At 47.7% G+C, this 18,429-nt stretch overlaps 1 protein-coding gene across 1 annotated transcript in view; it reads right to left on the reverse strand.

The window, feature by feature from the left end:
- The window catches only part of SAMM50 (SAMM50 sorting and assembly machinery component), a 45,286-nt gene that overhangs the window by 9,386 nt on the left and 17,471 nt on the right, over positions 1 to 18,429 (reverse strand). The window contains exons 8-11 of the mRNA XM_070755290.1: positions 15,934 to 16,062; positions 13,913 to 13,984; positions 12,057 to 12,143; positions 4,042 to 4,112 (exon numbers count right to left, since the gene is read on the reverse strand). Coding sequence (XP_070611391.1) covers positions 4,042 to 4,112; positions 12,057 to 12,143; positions 13,913 to 13,984; positions 15,934 to 16,062 — 359 coding nt within the window. The remainder of the gene's footprint in view (positions 1 to 4,041; positions 4,113 to 12,056; positions 12,144 to 13,912; positions 13,985 to 15,933; positions 16,063 to 18,429) is intronic.

An 18,429-nucleotide genomic window follows, 5' to 3' on the forward strand; every position in this document is an offset into this window, starting at 1 on the left:
TCTACATGCTGTTTTTATCACTGTTGTTAGCCGGCCCGAGTCCACGGAGACGGGCAGCATACAAATCCAATAAATAAATAAATAAATATTGTGAAAAATGCAGTATGTTTTATTTGCAGACTTAAATGCCTCCCTGATCTATAACAATGGTGGAAAGTGGCAGTCAGAAATGCGAAGGACCTGTTTTAAGCACCTGCATGTTTTTACCTGTCACAAGTGTGACATCTATATAACATAGTTATATAAAAACATGCACATATTCAAATGCAACGTTATGTCAAAATTTCAAAGCAATTGATGAAGAACGTTAGGAGATTTAAGATTTTGAACAAACATTGACATCTTTATTTATATAGAGGGTCTACTGCTAAACCAATATATGCTTATGATAAACTATTTTAAGGCATTAAAATTAGTTCTCAACATACAGTCATAACGCAACCTGGAATTTCCATCATAAACACCTTTGCTCCATGAGCTGCACTGGCTTCCTCTTAGTCTCCGGGCACAATTCAAGGTGCTATTACCTATTAAGCCCTACAAGGCTCAGGGCCAGTCTACGGAGAGGGACGGCATACAAATCTAATAAATAATAATAATAATAATTTACGGGACCATCTCCTGCCGTATACTTTCCAGAGACCAATAAGAGCTCACAGAGTTGGCCTCCTCCAGGTCGACTAAACAATGTAGGTTGGCAGGACCATGGGGGAGAGCCTTCTCTGTGGTTGCCCCGGCTCTATGGAACTAACTATCCCCCGATGTCCGTACTGCTCCCACCTTACTGGCCTTCCGCAAGGCCACAAAGACCTGGCTTTGCCGGCAGGCTTGAGGGTCATGAATTGTCCATCTTTCATGGCCAAATTTTATTTTATGAATGGTGTGCATGCATAAGATTTGATTGGTTTTTATATAAATGGGTTAGGTTTTTGAGTTTATATTCGACTTCTTTTTACTGGTGTATCTTTTTGTATTGTTATTATGTTGTAAGCTGCCCTGAGTCCTTTGGGATTGGGCGGCAGAGAAATCGAATAAATAAATAAATCACGACAGTGGTAAGTAACCGGACCTGATTTTATGCCTGGGAATCATCCATGGTTTCAGTCTTAGCAAAGTCTGAATTTAATTTAGAAACATAGAAACATAGAAGACTGACGGCAGAAAAAGACCTCATGGTCCATCTAGTCTGCCCTTATACTATTTCCTGTATTTTATCTTACAATGGATATATGTTTATCCCAGGCATGTTTCAATTCAGTTACTGTGGATTTACCAACCACGTCTGCTGGAAGTTTGTTCCAAGGATCTACTACTCTTTCAGTGAAATAATATTTTCTCACATTGCTTTTGATCTTTCCCCCAACTAACTTCAGATTGTGTCCCCTTGTTCTTGTGTTCCCTTTCCTATTAAAAACACTTCCCTCCTGGACCTTATTTAACCCTTTAATATATTTAAATGTTTCGATCATGTCCCCCCTTTCCCTTCTGTCCTCCAGACTATACAGATTGAGTTCATTAAGTCTTTCCTGATACGTTTTATGCTTAAGACCTTCCACCATTCTTGTAGATTTATAAGCCGTCCAACTCCTTCTGGACTCTGGAATCGAATCCTGGGAGGTGGAAGCCCACATATCTGAAATCTGCCGAGGCCGAAGAACACTGATTTAGGTAACGCGGCCCAATGGCAAACTCCTACATTACACCAAATGGAGGAATGGGTTCTGTGGATTTCAACAAGGAGGGCGTGTGAAATATGTCAAGGGAATACAGTGTTCCCTCGATTTTCGCGGGTTCGAACTTCGCAAAACGGCTATAACACGGTTTTTCAAAAAATATTAATAAAAAAATACTCCGCGGGTTTTTTCTATACCACGGTTTTTCCCGCCCGATGACGTCATACGTCATCACCAAGAGTCACTTCTCTCTCTCTTTCTCTCTTTCCTGTTATTCTCTGCTTCAATCATTTTCTCATTTCTCTTTTTTCTCCCCTTTTTTCTATCATTTATCTCTCTCTCTCTACCTTCCACTCTCCCCCCCTCTTGCTCTCTCTCTCTTTCTCCCTCTCTCTCTCCCTCTCTGTGAGAACGCCTGCTCTGCCTCTCCTGCAGCCCCTTCGCTGACAGCTGGGACGAAAGTGCTCTCAGCTAAGGGACTGCAGGAGGGGCGGGGCAGGCATTCTCAAAGCGCTCAGAGTGGCTAGCGGCCGAATGAGGATGAGAAGCCATAGCCGCCAGCGCTGCTGCAGGAGGACCCATGCCCCAAGAAAGCCGGTGAGAGGGGTGGATCAGGTGGGCGGGAGGTAGCGGCGAGGGGGCCGGAGGCGCTGGGGGGATGGGTGCGGCCAACATTCAAAACAATCTTTGCCGGCCTCTGCACTTTCGTCGCTCCCCGCCCCCAACTTCAAGCCCGGCTCCTTGCGTGGCCTTGGAAAAGGGCGTGCGGGGGTAGTTTTTGGCTGTCCATAGCCAAAAATGGTGTTTTTACTTCCGCATCTCTACTTCGCGGAAATTCGACTTCCGCGGGCAGTCTGGGAACGTAACCCCCGCGAAAATCGAAGGATCACTGTACAGTGTTCCCTCGATTTTCGCGGGTTTGAACTTCGGGAATAGCCTATACCATGGTTTTTCAAAAAATATTAATTAAAAAATATTTCACTGGTTTTTTTCTATACCACGGTTTTTCCCGCCCGATGACGTCATACATCGTCACCAAACTTTTGTCTGCCATTGCTGATTTTTTATTGCAAAAAAAAAAAATATTGTTAATAAATAATTATGTTTATAAATATCAGGATCACTAAAGTGTCTTATTCAATTGGGAGTACCAGTAATAATGGTGAGTAAATGGGAAATGGTAATTTAGGGGTTTAAAGTGTTACGGGAAGGCTTGTGATACTGTCCATAGCCAAAAATGGTGTACAGTGATCCCCCGATCATTGCGAGGGTTCCGTTCCAGGACCCCTAGCAATGATCGGGTTTTCGCGAAGTAGCGCTGCGGAAGTAAAAACACCATCTGCGCATGCGCAGATGGTGTTTTTACTTCCGCAGCGCTAGCGAGGAGCCGAAGATTGGGGTTCCTGGGAAGGGGACTCAGCTGGGAAGCGGCGCGGCTGTTTTAAAACGTCGCCGCCGGCATGGGGGGCTTGCCAGCACCCCCCGGACCCCCAACCCGGGTTTGGGGGGCTGCTAGGAAGCCCCCCATGCCGGCGGCGACGTTTTAAAACAGCCGCGCGGCTTCGCAACTGAGTCCCGAAGAGTTGCGAAGCCGCGCGGCTGTTTTAAAACGTCGCCGCCGGCATGGGGGGCTTCCTAGCAGCCCCCCAAACCCAGGTTGGGGGTCCGGGGGGTGCTGGCAAGCCCCCCATGCCGGCGGCGACGTTTTAAAACAGCCGCGCCGCTTCGCAACTGAGTCCCGAAGACAAAGTCAAAGGCGAACTTCCGCGTTTGTCTTCGGGACTCATTGGGAAGCCGCGCGGCTGTTTTAAAACGTCGCCACCGGCATGGGGGGCTTGCCAGCACCCCCCCCGAACCCGGGTGGCCGGGCGAGCAGCGAGCGAACGGCGGGTGGCCGGGCGAAGGGCGGGCGAGCGGCGAAGGGCGGGCGAGCGGGTGCTGGGGGGGCTTATCGCCCTCCCGCCAGCAAGAGGGGGAGCGAACAGCGTGCACGGGCGAAGGGCGGGCGAGCGGCAGCGAGGAGTTTGCGTGGGCGGTGGGGAAACTCCTCGCTGATGCCCGCCGCTCGCCCTCCAGCTGATCTGCCCGGCGCCATCTACGCATGCGTGGCCATAAAAAAAAGGGCGCGCATGCGCAGATGGTGTTTTGACTTCCGGGTTGAAAAATCGCGATTTAGCCCGTTCGCAATGATCAGGATCGCGATACCCGGGGGATCACTGTATTTACTTCCACAACTCTACTTCGCGGAAATTCGACTTTCGCGGGCAGTCCCCCGTGGAAATTGAGGGAACACTGTATTACAAAGTGTGCTGCCTGTAATGAAGGGGGAGAAAATCCAATCCAAAGCGCGCCAATCAGCCCTACATACCTGTCTGCAATACTCGATGGTTTGTCTCCGATAGGAAGCAACATTCCACCCCAAAGAGAAGTTGAGAGGACCTTCAGAAAGACAGAAATCTCTTTAAATGGAAGCTGTTTATTACAATTCAGAATGCGTAAAAAATATAACATAGAGAAACATCTTTCAGCTGTGGCGAGGGGGGCGTTTGCCCAGGTTCACCTGGTGTACCAGTTGCGGCCCTATCTGGACCGGGAGTCACTGCTCAGTCACTCATGCCCTCATCACCTCGAGATTCGACTACTGTAATGCTCTCTACATGGGGCTATCTTTGAAAAGTGTTCGGAAAGAACCGTTGTACCTACCTGAACGGTCTTCTCGATGCTCTGGAAGGAGAGTCCAGGATGGGTTAACCCTCAATCTTATTGGTTGAGACTGAGTTATAAATTAACATGTTAATTAGGCACCGCCCCTTGCCTGCCCCCAAGGGCTCAGTTTTAAAAAACGAAGTCATTAATATCCAACACAATTTTATTGAACCCTTATGAAACATAACGATTAGACAAAAAAACAACCCAAATCCCTTGAATCAAACGATTACTTGGGTGGGTCTGGACTCTCCTTCCAGAGCATCGAGAAGACCGTTCAGGTAGGTACAACGGTTCTTCTCCACTGCTTCTGGAAGGAGAGTCCAGGATGGGATATGCCCCAGTTCTAGTCCAAGGGTGGGAGAGTGCAGATTCAGGGATTAACAGTAGAACAAACCGTCTGCAAAACTCTTCTCCCAAAAGAAGCCTCAGCTGAGGCATACGTGTCCAGTTTGTAATGCCGGATGAAGGTAGAAGGCGCAGACCACGTTGCTGCCCGGCATATATCCTCAGCCGACGCCTGGGTCCTCCAGGCTGCTGAAGTGGCTGCACTGCGAGTGGAATGAGCAGTGATCCCCTGAGGTAGAGTCTGAGTGGTGGTTTCGTAGGCTTCAGCAATACACTCACGAATCCAGCGACTGATTGACTTGGGGGAAACCCCAAGCCCCGATTTAGTCTGTGAAAAAGAAATAAACATCCTTTCGGACCGCCTAAATGGCTCTGTCCGTCGAATATAAATCTTTACGGCTCTCCTGACATCCAGTTTGTGCCACCTGAGCTCTAACGGATGATTCCCACCAGCACAAAAATCAGGCAACACTATTTCCTGCTTCCTGTGGAATAAAGAGTTAATCTTGGGCAGGAACGCTGGATCTAACCTTAGGACTAGCCTGTCAGGATAAAATATACAAAGATCAGAACGTACAGAGAGCGCAGATATGTCCGAAACCCTCCTGGCCGAGGTCACAGCCACCAGGAAGGCTGTCTTAATCGTTAAGAACCTAAGTGGTATGGACCTTAATGGCTCAAACGGTGGACCAGTCAATGCATTTAACACTAACGACAGGTCCCATGATGGAAAACGATGGATTGTGGGAGGGTGAGTGTTTGCAGCGCCCTTAAGGAAGTCCTTGACCCAAGGATGGAAAGATAAGGACCTCTGCTCACCGGTCCTAATGATTGTGGACAGGGCTGCAACTTGCCTCCGGAGAGTATTGGGGGCTAATCCCCGATCCAGACCCGCCTGGAGGAACCCCAATACCTGCAACACCGAGGCCGCCTCCGTGTCAGTACTGTTCTCCTGGCAGAATTTGCAGAAGGCTGACCAGGTGGCCTGGTATATTCTCGAGGTGGATGGTCGTCGAGCCGCCTGTATCGTTGAGATGATGTCATCAGGTAAATGATGTCCCCTCAACCTGTTCCGCTCAATCTCCAGACGGTCAGTTGAAACCATTGGGGTTCCGGATGACTGACCGATCCCTGGCTGAGGGATATCTCTCTGTCCGGGATCCTCCACGGTGGGGATGTTGAAAGAGACACTAGATCCGAAAACCACGGTCTGCGTGGCCAGTATGGAGCGACCAGAATCACCTCTGCCCTTTCCCGCAAAATCTTGTCCACCACCTTTGGTAGAATCTTCGTCGGCGGGTAGGCGTAGAGGAGACCCTGCGGCCAGCGGGAGGTGAGAGCATCCACTCCCTCCGCCTTGGGCGAAGGGAAACGGGTGTAAAATCTGGGGAGCTGCGCATTGGTGTGTGTCGCGAACATGTCCACCAGAGGTGTACCGAAAATCTCCGTGATTCTTTGGAACAATCGCGAATCCAGTTTCCATTCTGTCGGGTCGAGAGTGGTCCTGCTCAGCCAATCGGCCTGAGTATTGTCGACCCCCGCGATGTGCTCCGCTGATAATGATGCCAGATTCCTCTCGGCCCAGGTGAAAAGGGCCGAGGCTTCCTGCATGAGACGTCGCGACCTCGTACCCCCCTGATGGTTGAGGTAGGCCTTGGTCGCGATGTTGTCCGTCAGGACCAGAACATGTTTGTTGTGAAGAAAAGGAACAAAGTGCTGGAGAGCTAGGAAAACTGCCCTGAGCTCCAGAAAGTTTATGTTTACCGGGTTGAGGTCCTCCTTGGACCAGAGGCCTTGGGCGCACCGATGGCCAATATGCGCTCCCCAACCCGAGAGACTGGCGTCTGTAGTTAGAGTGACTATGTCGTGCGTGCTGAACGATAGTCCACGGCACAAGGCTGGGGAGACCCACCACACTAGAGAGTCCTTTACCTCCTTTGGGAGACGAACCCGCATGGTGGAATGGCTGGTCCGAACCTTCTGGGCTGGCAGTAGAAACCATTGAAGGTTCCGAATGTGGTGTCTGGCCCACGGAATTATCCCGATGCAGGAGACCAAGGTCCCCAGCACCTTGGACAAAAAGGCCAGAGATGACCGTTTGTCTCTCCGGACGGATGAGATGAGAGACCTTATGTTCTTCCTTCTCTCCGGGGAGAGGTACACCATGCACGAAGTCGTGTCGATGATGGAGCCCAGATGTAGGAGAGTGGTAGATGGAATCAGCTGACTCTTGGGCACATTGATGGTAAAGCCGTGCTCCGTCAAGGTCCTCATCGTCAGTGCGAGATCTTGTTGAGCCTGGGCACGTGAGGTGGACAAGATCACGATGTCGTCCAAATAAGCCATTAGACGCACCGATTGTGCGCGCAGGCTCGCCGTGAGGACGTCCAGTAGCTTGGTGAATGTGCGGGGCGCTGAAGAAAGGCCGAATGGCATGGCCTTGTATTGGTAGTGTACGCCCTTGACACAAAACCGTAGGAACCGTCGATGAGGAGGATAAATCGGCACATGGAGGTACGCCTCCTTCAGGTCCAGTGATGTTAAAAAGTCCTGGAGGCGTATTGCCGTCAGGATGGTCTGCAACGAGTGCATCCTGAATTTCCTGTACAGAATGTACAGGTTTAGTTGCTTCAAATTCAGGATCAAACGGCAACCTCCCGATGATTTTGGCACAGTAAAGATCATTGAGTAGAAACCGGTTCTCCAGTCGTTCTGCGGTACCGGCTCTATGGCCTGTATACGTAAAAGGTGTGCTATCTCTTGAAACAACTCTTGACTCTTGGCAGGGTCCCGAGGTGTCGGGCACTGGATGAAACGGTTGGGCGGGGGCTGAAGGAACTCTAATCGGAGGCCTCGCGACACCGTGGCTATAGCCCATTTGTCCGAGGAGGTGGCTCGCCAGAATGAGCTGTAAAGGCGGAGCTTCCCTCCTAACGGTTGGTCGTCTTGGAAGTCATTTGGGGCGTTTGAAGCCCCTCTGGCTAGAGCCTCTAAACGGGCGTCTAGCCTGTTGATATCCTCTGGTTCTGTCTTGGAACCCTGACCGGTCATTTCGAAAGGAGGAGGGCTGATTGAATCGGCCCTGCGAATATGGCCGCTGGTTGTGGCCTGATCCAGAGGAGTTGTCCCAACGAAAGGACTGGCGTCTGTTGTACGGTGTAGTCCGCCTGTCCTGCCGCCTGTTGGACCTGGGGAGGACCTTCCTCTTATCCTTATCTTCAATAAGGACTTTATCCAGCACCTCCCCGAAGAGGTCAGCGCCGCGGAAAGGTGAGGAGGCCAGGCGCCACTTGGATTTGGTGTCAGCCTGCCAGTTCCTTAGCCACAACAGGCGTCTGGATGAAAGCGTTGTGGCCATCCCTCTCGCTGAGAATTTGGCAGCGTGGAGAGTAGCGTCAGCCGAAAACTCCGCTGCGGCCAGCAGTTTACTCAAGTCCTGCCGCAGCCTACCATCTTCCGGTCCCAGTTTTGACATCATTTCTTCAATCCATGCTATGGAAGCCCTATTGAAGAAGGAAGCAGCGGCCGCTGCTCGAAAGCCCCATCCAGACATGGCATGCGATTTCCGGAGGAGGATCTCTGCTTTCCTGTCCTCGGGTTTCAAATTATCCCCGGACTCAGCAGGAACCATGGCATTAGACACCAGGTTTACCACTGGGTGGTCAATTGGTGGAAATTGGAGTAGATTCTCCAGCTCTTCATCACAGGTATAGAATTTGCGTTCCAACGCTGAAGGGCCTTGAGCTGCCGCTGGTTGCTGCCATGGTCTTTTGGCGTTTTGTATGAATATATCTGGTGCCGGGATATGGTCTGTTTCAGGTTTGGGTTCTGTCAGTAGGATAGTTGACCTTGGTGTTTCAGCGGCTTTGGCAGGACCAGGGAGATCCACCGCTAGCTTTGCCTTGTGTAATAAAGTCCTAAACAAGGCAGGCTTAAAGAGTCCAGCCACTGAAGGTGGCTCAGGGGTTGTTTCATCATCTGACAAGTCATAATCCTTGTCGCTGTCCTCCTGTAATGTTCCCTCTGAGAACTCCAAACCTGAAAGGGGCGGTGCAGACCACAAATTCCGGGCTGGTTGATGGGGCTGTTGACTGCATTGTTGCACCCCCGATGCTACTCCTTGTGAGTATACATTGGTAATCATCTCCTGCAGGGCAGGAGATAAATTCTGCCAGGTGTCACTCTGATTCCTGAGTCCAGCAGCTGTGGGGGTGAATGAAGCAGTTGGGCCTACAGTTGCTTGAGGCGAAAAACCCCATGAAGGCCTTGTATTACTGGCAGACCCTGGCCTGCTTACCGGCATTGGGGCCTGGTGAGTAAGCTGGCGATCTGGGGACCAATCCCTGCCTGGCAACAAATCCCCTTGAGGCATGGAGCGTGGTGTTAAGGCTCCTGATGGTAATTGGCCTGGCATAGGTCCTGTAGACAGGGAAGGGGCCTGGAAAACAGTCTCCAACCTCTGCTCGAGTGCCTGAATCCTCCTTTCGGCTTCTCTGAGAGCTGAGGAGGAAGTCCCCTGCGATTTGGGCTTGGATTTGGCCTTATCTTTGGCCTTAGCCACTACATCTGGGCATGCCACCTTCTCTGGCCCGGGGACAGTTGGCTCCATGGTACTCACAGAATAATCCTTTGCAGAAAACAAGGCAATTGACCAAACACAGCTCTGCGGTGAAGTAAAAACTACCGACCGAGGCTTTTTCTCCACCACAAAATGGCGAACGGTCTTTGCCCACGAAGACTCCACCCACTCATGCCATCCCTCCAACCTGATAGGAGGACTATGAGGAGAGTGAGGAGGTAGGGGGGGGGGGGGTTCCCGCCAATTTCCATCAAAAAAATGGCGGCAGTAACCGTTACGCGGCCCGAAATATATCCAAAATGGCGGGCGCGAGTAGTGAGGGCGGCAAACGCCTTTGCCCTTCATCCCCCGGCGGCTATCAGAGAGCCTGAGGTCCCCGAGCCGAAAAGCCTGCTGCCGCGGCGGCCGATCGATCCCCGGTAGCCCGGGGAGCCGCCGATCATATGGGAAGCTGTTAATGAGGCCGCCGAACATATGTTCCTCAGCGCGCGCGCGCGCGCGCGCTTCTTGCAACCAGAGGCCTTATTCCCTGGCCCTGGCTCTGCCTCTAATGGCGGCGGCGGCGGCGGCGGGCGGCGGCGGCGGCCGTTCCGGCGGCGATCCGCTCTTAGCGCCGAACAGCTGATCGGCTGGCGGCGAGCGATAGCGGCAGCGGCGTTATGCGGCGATCCGCTCCTGGGCAGCCTGGAAGGGAGCTTCGACCCTCCAGCTCCTCCAAACAGCCTCCCAGTGGGGGGGGCGGACCCCCCCACCTTTGGCTGCAGCCCGGTCTGACCGCTGAGGTCAGGGACCTGAGGCTGAGTCCCCCTTCGAAACGGTACCCTCTGAGGGAAGAGGTTCCACAGGGACAAACGATGGGGGTGGTGCCCACTGAGGGCAGAGACCCCTACTTGGCAACTGCATCTGAAAAACAGTAAAATAGAAAGGAGAAAGAAAACATGTTAGTAAAAATTCATTTTAATTATCACATTAAATAGACTTAATTATCACATTAAATCACTAAGCAAAAACTCATATGTCTCATTCCAATGACTGAGTTTTAAAAACTGAGCCCTTGGGGGCAGGCAAGGGGCGGTGCCTAATTAACATGTTAATTTATAACTCAGTCTCAACCAATAAGATTGAGGGTTAACCCATCCTGGACTCTCCTTCCAGAAGCAGTGGAGAACTCCAGATCGTGCAGAATGCAGCTGCGAGAGCAATCATGGGCTTTCCCTAAGTATACCCATGTTATACCAACACTCCGCAGTCTGCATTGGTTGCCGATCAGTTTCCGGTCACAATTCAAAGTGTTGGTTATGACCTATAAAGCCCTTCATGGCACCGGACCAGATTATCTCCGGGACCGCCTTCTGCCGCACGAATCCCAGCGACCGGTTAGGTCCCACAGAGTGGGTCTTCTCCGGGTCCCGTCAACTAAACAATGTTGTGGCGGCCCTGGCCCTCTGGAACCAACTCCCCCCAGAGATCAGAATTGCCCCCACCCTCCTCACCTTTCGTAAGCTCCTTAAAAGCCACCTCTGCCGCCAGGCATGGGGGAACTGAGATATTCTTTTCCCCTGGGCCTCTACAGTTTATGCATGTATGTCTGGTTTTCATAATAAGGGTTTTTTAGTTGTTTTATTATTGGATTGCTACATACTGTTTTGATCACTGTTGTTAGCCGCCCCGTGTCCACGGAGAGGGGCGGAATGCAAATCCAATAAATAAATAAATTTGATCAAACTTTTTTGCAGACTTTTTTCAATCAACCTTTTCATTGCAGGAAAAGCATTTTCAGTGCTTTCCTATGAATGGGGCTAAGATGAAACACCTGCACCCGTACTCCCCTGAAGCTCAGCCAAATCTTCCTAGGGAGATGGGAGGCAGAATAAAAAACTGGAGATCCCGGAAGGCCACTTTCAAAAGCCAGTCAAAACAGAAGCATACATTTCCTTGGCATCCTTAGCAACTCTGAATTGGTTTAAAATACAGTGATACCTCGTCTTACAAACCCCTCGCCATACAAAATTTTTCGAGATACAAACCCAGGGTTTAAAATTCTTTTGCCTCTTCTTCCAAACTATTTTCACCTTACATACCCAAGCCGCTGCCACTGGGATGCCCCGCCTCCGGACTCCTGTTGCCAGCGAAGCGCCCGTTTTTGCGCTGCTGGGATTTCCCTGAGGCTCCCCTCCATGGGAAACACCACCTCTGGACTTCTGTGTTTTTGCAATGCTGCAGGGGGCTTCGCTGGCAACGGAAGTCCGGAAGTGGGGCTTCCCAGTGAGGGGAGCCTCAGCGAAATCGCAGCATCACAAAAACATGGAAGTCCAGAGGTGATGTTACCTACTTTTTTTCTTATTTTCCTCCCCCAAAACGTGGGGCATCTTATGTTCCAGTGCATCTTAACAGATTGAAAAATACGGTAAGTGCTCTATTTCTTCAGACGCCAATTCAAGGCATGCCTACGCTTGACAGTTATGAAAACATCCTGCCTGCCTGTGACAGGGGTTGGGCAATAGAAGGTAAGTAAAGGAGGAAAAGGTTTTAAGGGATTTTGGCACGCGATTCTCATTTCTGTCTATATGCATTACTGAGATGCCTACTAATAAAAAATATACCTTTCCCAACAAAAATGGAGCCAAGGATAGCTTCTATTCAGAGGTTTAATTGGCAGCAGGCCTGACAATGACATTCCAAACGAATGATGAAGGAAATGTCATTTCCTGCCGGGAACAATGAGTGAAAGGCAGAAGCAGAAGTCTTACCGAATCCCATACGAGGCGCTTGTTTAACTGAAGTTCAAAATCCTCTTTCAGAAACCTCACATCGCCACCAGTATATCCAGCAAGCTCCTAGTGGGGGGAAAAAATGATTTTGGGGAGAGAGGCGGAATTCAGAGACAATTCAGGGCCCAAGGACGGGCTACAAGAATGGTGGAAGGTCTTAAGCATAAAACGTATCAGGAAAGACTTAATGAACTCAATCTGTAGAGTCTGGAGGACAGAAGGAAAAGGGGGGACATGATCAAAACATTTAAATATGTTAAAGGGTTAAATAAGGTTCAGGAGGGAAGTGTTTTTAATAGGAAAGTGAACACAAGAACAAGGGGGCACAGTCTGAAGTTAGTTGGGGGAAAGATCAGAAGCAGCGTGAGAAAATAATTGAGCCGGGGTGGCGCAGCAGGTAGAGTGCTGTACTGCAGGCCACTGAAGCTGACTGTAGATCTGAAGGTCAGGGGTTCAAATCTCATCACCAGCTCAAGGTGGACTCAGTCTTCCATCCTTCTGAGGTGGGTAAAATGAGGACCCGGATGGTGGGGGCAATATGCTGGCTCTGTTAAAAAGTGCTATTGCTAACATGTTGTAAGCCGCCCTGAGTCTAAGGAGAAGGGCGGCATAAAAATTGAATGAATGAATGAATGAATGAATGAATGAATGAATGAATGAATGAATGAATGAATGAATGAATGAATAAATAAATAAATAAATAAATAAATAAATAAATAGATGGGTGAATGAATGAATGAATGAATGAATAAATAAATAAATAAAATATAGAAACATAGAAGTCTGACGGCAGAAAAAGACCTCATGGTCCATCTAGTCTGCCCTTATACTATTTTCTGTATTTTATCTTAGGGTGGATATATGTTTAACCCAGGCATGTTTAAATTCAGTTACTGTGGATTTATCTACCACGTCTGCTGGAAGTTTGTTCCAAGGATCTACTACTCTTTCAGTAAAATAATATTTTCTCATGTTGCTTTTGATCTTACCCCCAACTAACTTCAGATTGTGTCCCCTTGTTCTTGTGTTCACTTTCCTATTAAAAACACTTCCCTCCTGGACCCTATTTAACCCTTTAATATATTTAAATGTTTCGATCATGTCCCCCCTTTTCCTTCTGTCCTCCAGACTATACAGATTGAGTTCATTAAGTCTTTCCTGATACGTTTTATGCTTAAGACCTTCCACCATTCTTGTAGCCCGTCTATGGACCCGTTCAATTTTGTCAATATCTTTTTGTAGGTGAAGTCTCCAGAACTGAACTGAATATTTTACTGAAAGAGTAGTAGATGCTTGGAACAACCTTCCAGCAGATGTGAATTTAAGTAACTGAATTTAAACATGCCTGGGATAAACATATGTCCATCCTAAGATAAAATACAGGAAATAGTATAAGGGCAGACTAGATGGACCATGAGGTCTTTTTCTGCCGCCAATCTTCTATGTTTCTATGATTGACAAGGATTCACCGTTCCCTTTCTGACATACTACTGCCAAATCTCTGTAGTGGTAAAACATCAGGCTAGAAACTGGGAGACTGTGAGTTCTAGCCCCACCTGAGGCACAACCCAACTATGGTGACCTTGGGTTAACTACTTTTATTCAGCATTAGGAAGAGGCAACGGTAAACTGCTTTCGAGACCTTGCCAAGAATATTGCAGAGATTTAGCCTGCAATTGACAGGAAACAACCCTGACTTGAAGGAGCAAAAATAAAACCCCAAACCCTTGCCAGATCCAATCTTCCCTCCTGTTATTTGGATTTTCCATATTTCTTATCCAAATGCATGTTGTTCTCCATATTACAATCAAATTTTATTAATGAGGCATTAATACCTGATTTATCTTCAGCATAGCTCCTCGTTTAGGCAAGATTGAAGAGTTTCGAGAATCTATAACCATGGCATGCTACAAGAAAGAAGAAACAAAATATGAAGTTTGATAAGGAAGAATTAAATGCAAACCGTTGTAGGTTGAGAAAACATTGCTTGGAATCTAATTATTCTTTATTTCATTGTCGGAGAGCTTCAAAAGGGGCATTTATTGGGTTTTAAATATATTTTAATTGCTGCATTTTAATAATTTAATTATCTTGCTGTAGGCCGCCCTGAGTCCCATGGGATTAGGCAGCATATAAATTAGATAGATAGATAGATAGATAGATAGATAGATAGATAGATAGATAGATAGATAGATAGATAGATAGATAGATAAGGTAGGTAGGTAGGTAGGCAGGCAGACAGACTAGATAGATAGATAGATAGATAGATAGATAGATAGATAGATAGATAGATAGATAGATAGATAGATAGATAGATATGGGTAGGGTAGGTAGGTAGGTAGAGAGAGAGAGAGAGAGATAGGGTAGGTAGGTAGATAGATTAGATAGGGAGAGAGAGAGAGAGAGAGAGAGAGAGATTCTCTGACAGTTTTAAATTACCGTATTTTTCTGACTATAAGATATATTGGAGTATAAGATGCACCAAGATTTTGAAGAGATAAACAAAAAAAATGTTGTCCCCCCAATCTCCAGGATCAATCTACAGGCTTCCCAAACCCTTTGCATGTCACCCCACCCTTTTTTTAAAAAAACAAAAAACAGGCTGGTTTTTTGCTTGTTTTTGCCCTCCCCAGCCCCCAAGATCACTCTATAGGTCTCCCAAATCCTCTGCACACCCCATTATTCCCCTGCGAATCCCCCCAAATATCAAACTTTTTCCCTTTGTGTGCCCCATTTTGCGAAAAACTGGATAAGCAGGGTGGGGGTTTTGGAGGCCAAAAATGGCTGTATTTGGTGTATAAGATGCACACACTTCCACTCTCTCTTTTTTGGGTGGGGTGGGGGAGGGGGAAGGGTATCTTATACAGTGATACCTCATCTTACAAACGCCTCATCATACAAACTTTTCGAGATACAAACCCGGGGTTTAAGATTTTTTTGCCTCTTCTTATAAACTATTTTCACCTTACAAATCCACCGCTGCCGCTGGGATGCCCCGCCTCTGGACTTCCGTTGCCAGCGAAGCGCCCGTTTTTGCACTGCTGGGACTTCCCTGAGGCTCCCCTCTATGGGAAACCCCACCTCCGGACTTCCGTGTTTTTGTGATGCTGCAGGGGAATCCCAGCAGGGGAATCCCAGCAGTGCAAAAACAGGCACTTCACTGGCAACGGAAATCTGGAGGTTGGGTTTCCCAGCGAGGGGAGCCTCAGTGAAATCGCAGCATCACAAAAACACAGAAGTCTCGAGGTGGGGTTTCAAGGACTTTGGTGTCTTTGCGATGCTGCAATTTCACTGATGCTCCCTTCGCTGGGAAACTCCACCTCCAGACTTCCGATGCCAGTGAAGCGCTTGTTTTTGCGATGCTGGGATTATCCTGCTGGGATTCCCCTGGAGCATCGCAAAAACACAGAAGTCTGGAGGTGGGGTTTCCCATGGAGGGGAGCCTCAGGGAAATCTCAGCAGTGCAAAAACGGGCGCTTCGGCTGGCAAAAGGGGTGAATTTTGGGCTTGCATGCATTAATCGCGTTTCCATTGATACCTATGGGAAACACTGTTTCATCTTACAAACTTTTCACCTTAAGAACCTCGTCCCGGAACCAATTAAGTTTGTAAGACAAGGTATCACTGTACTCCAAAAAATATAGTAAATGTCTCCATAATACTGCAGTACCAATAGATTTGAATTCTTCCTAAGAATGGGCAACATTCCTCTTATTCATCTTTCCCCCAGCACTAAAATTTGGTCCCCTTTACCATCGCAAGCAGCCGTCATTTGGCATACAAAGCCAATAAATAAATAATAAACCGTGGCCCTTTAAAATTTGCATTCCATTTTTTTAAAAAAAAAAAATCTTACAGATACGGAAGACTTGAGCGAGTGTCCACTTTCTTCTCGCACAGAAAATGAGGCCGTTCTTGAAAGGCAGCCCAGTTCTCTCCAGACGGTTTCCCATTTCAGTGTGTGGTTGGTCTTCCAGATTGGAAACTTTGAAAGGGAAAAAAAAAATATTTAGTTACAACAGTACTGAAAAAAAGTGGCAGGACTAATTTTTCATGCCAAATGACCCCCTTGGTCATGCCATCAAAATTCGGATGTTCAGCAAATGTTTGTTTGTTTGTTTGTTTCTTTATTAATTTATTAATTAATTAGATTAGTATGCCGCCCCTTTCCGTAGACTCGGGGCGGCTCACAACCATAGTTCCCTCTAAGCTGAGCAGTGAGCAATCGCTCACTTAAAAATCATCATCAACTCAGAGTTTTCCAAACCGGCCCAGAAGCCGAGAGGGAAAGAGTGAGAGGGAAGGAGAGAGGAAGGAGAGGAAGAGAGAGAAACAGATAGAAAAAAGAGAGGAAGGAAAAGAGAAAGAAAAAGAATGGGAGTAAGGAAGAGAGAAAGAAAATCAAAATCTAGTTTGAAACTAGCTCAACTATTTAAGTGGCATTTTGATATTGATAGAGTTGCCCTATTATGAGCTCACTGTTATAGACACACAGTACAGTATTTTATTTTGAAATTCTCGGAGGCAAAACAGGGTGGGTTTTTTATTTGTTTGTTTGTTTGTTTATTATTTTTGTGCCGCCCAGTCCCGAAGGGACTGCCGCTCAGACACTATACTTTTCCGCGCCCCCCCCCCCCCAAAAAAAAATTAGAGGGAACACTGCTCACAACACAATAAAACAGTTCATGACAAATCTAATAATTTACAATTTAAAATATTAAAAAACCCCATTATTTAAGCAAACATACATACAAGCATACCATACATAAATTGAATTGAATAGGTCCGGGGGAGATGTCTCAGTTCCCCCATGCCTGACGACAGAGGTGGGTTTTAAGTAGCTTACGAAAGGCAAGGATGGTAGGGGCAATTCTAATCTATGGGGGGAGCTGGTTCCAGAGAGTCAGGGCCGCCACAGAGAAGGCTCTTCCCCTGGGGCCCGCCAACCGACATTGTTTAGTTGACGGGACCCGGAGAAGGCCCACTCTGTGGGACCTAATCGGTCGCTGGGATTCGTGCGGCAGAAGGCGGTCTCGGAGATATTGTGGTCCGATGCCATGAAGGGCTCATATTTATGAAGGTTGCAATGCCCCAGGGTCATGTGTTCAAGTTTGTGCTGACCATTCAGACGGCAATCTCCCAGCCTCTAACACAGTGGTTTTCAATCTGGAGTTCGGGACCCCTTTGGGGGTCGAACGACCATTTCACAGGGGTCGCCTAAGACCACGGGAAAAGACAAATTTCCCATGGTGTTAGGAACTAAAGCTTCTATTCTGGCGCCTTGGAACATATTTTTACAATCCGATCAATCAGGCGTTTACAGTGGGAGTGTCCCTCTGATCTTCCTGCCAATCAGCTTAAAGCTCTGTTAGGAGACCTGGTGCTAGACTTATGGTTGGGGGTCACCACAACTGTATTAAGGGGTTGCCACATTAGAAAGGTTAGAGAACCACTGCTCTAATTTTTCAGTAGTATCTCCGTTCACTACCACATATCGATTCTTCCTTTTGACATCCTCTATTCGAGATGATCCATCAAGACGGGGTTGTGGCATCCGTACTTCCCCCACCCTCCTTGCCTTTCGTAAGAGTCTAAAGACTCACCTGTGCCAAGTTGGGGTGATTAGATTCTGCCCCCCTGACCGAGGAATGTACAGTGGGTTAGTTGATTGAAGGGATATGTGTGTATTTTAATTGGTTCCTTAGTTTTTAGACGGAACTTCTAATTTTAATTTATTGTATTTTGATGTAGATTGCCTTTTTATTATTTATTAGATTTGTATGCCGCCCCGAGTCTACGGAGAGGGGCGGCATACAAATCTATCTAACTAACTAACTAAATAAATAAATAAATAAATAAATAAATACATAAATAAATGTTGTAAGCCATCCCGAGTCCTCCAGAAGTTGGGAAACGGGCCATTTGCGGCCTCCAGAGGGTCTCCGGGGGGATAGGGGAGGCCATTTTCACCCACCCCAAGCATTGAATTATGGGTGTGGTCATTCACACTCGCACAATAGCGCATGCACACACTGTTTTTGACACCTGAGGGGAAAAAAGGTTTTCCACCATTGACCTATACAATCTCAGACAAATGACTGTCCGGTCTCCTTATAAATCTCCAGCACTGTGCCATCCCAATTTTTTTTTTTAATTATTATTATTATTATTATTATTATTATTATTATTATTATTAATTAGATTTGTATGCCGCCCCTCTCCGAGGACTTGGAGCAGCTCACAACAAGTAAAAACATCAAATACAAATCCAATATAAAAACAGTTTTGGAAAAACCCTATTAAAAACAATCATACAACGCAAACACACCATATATAAAGTCAAGACAGCTAA

This window comes from Erythrolamprus reginae, chromosome 6 (genome assembly GCF_031021105.1).
Source record: "Erythrolamprus reginae isolate rEryReg1 chromosome 6, rEryReg1.hap1, whole genome shotgun sequence".
NCBI lineage: Eukaryota > Metazoa > Chordata > Lepidosauria > Squamata > Dipsadidae > Erythrolamprus > Erythrolamprus reginae.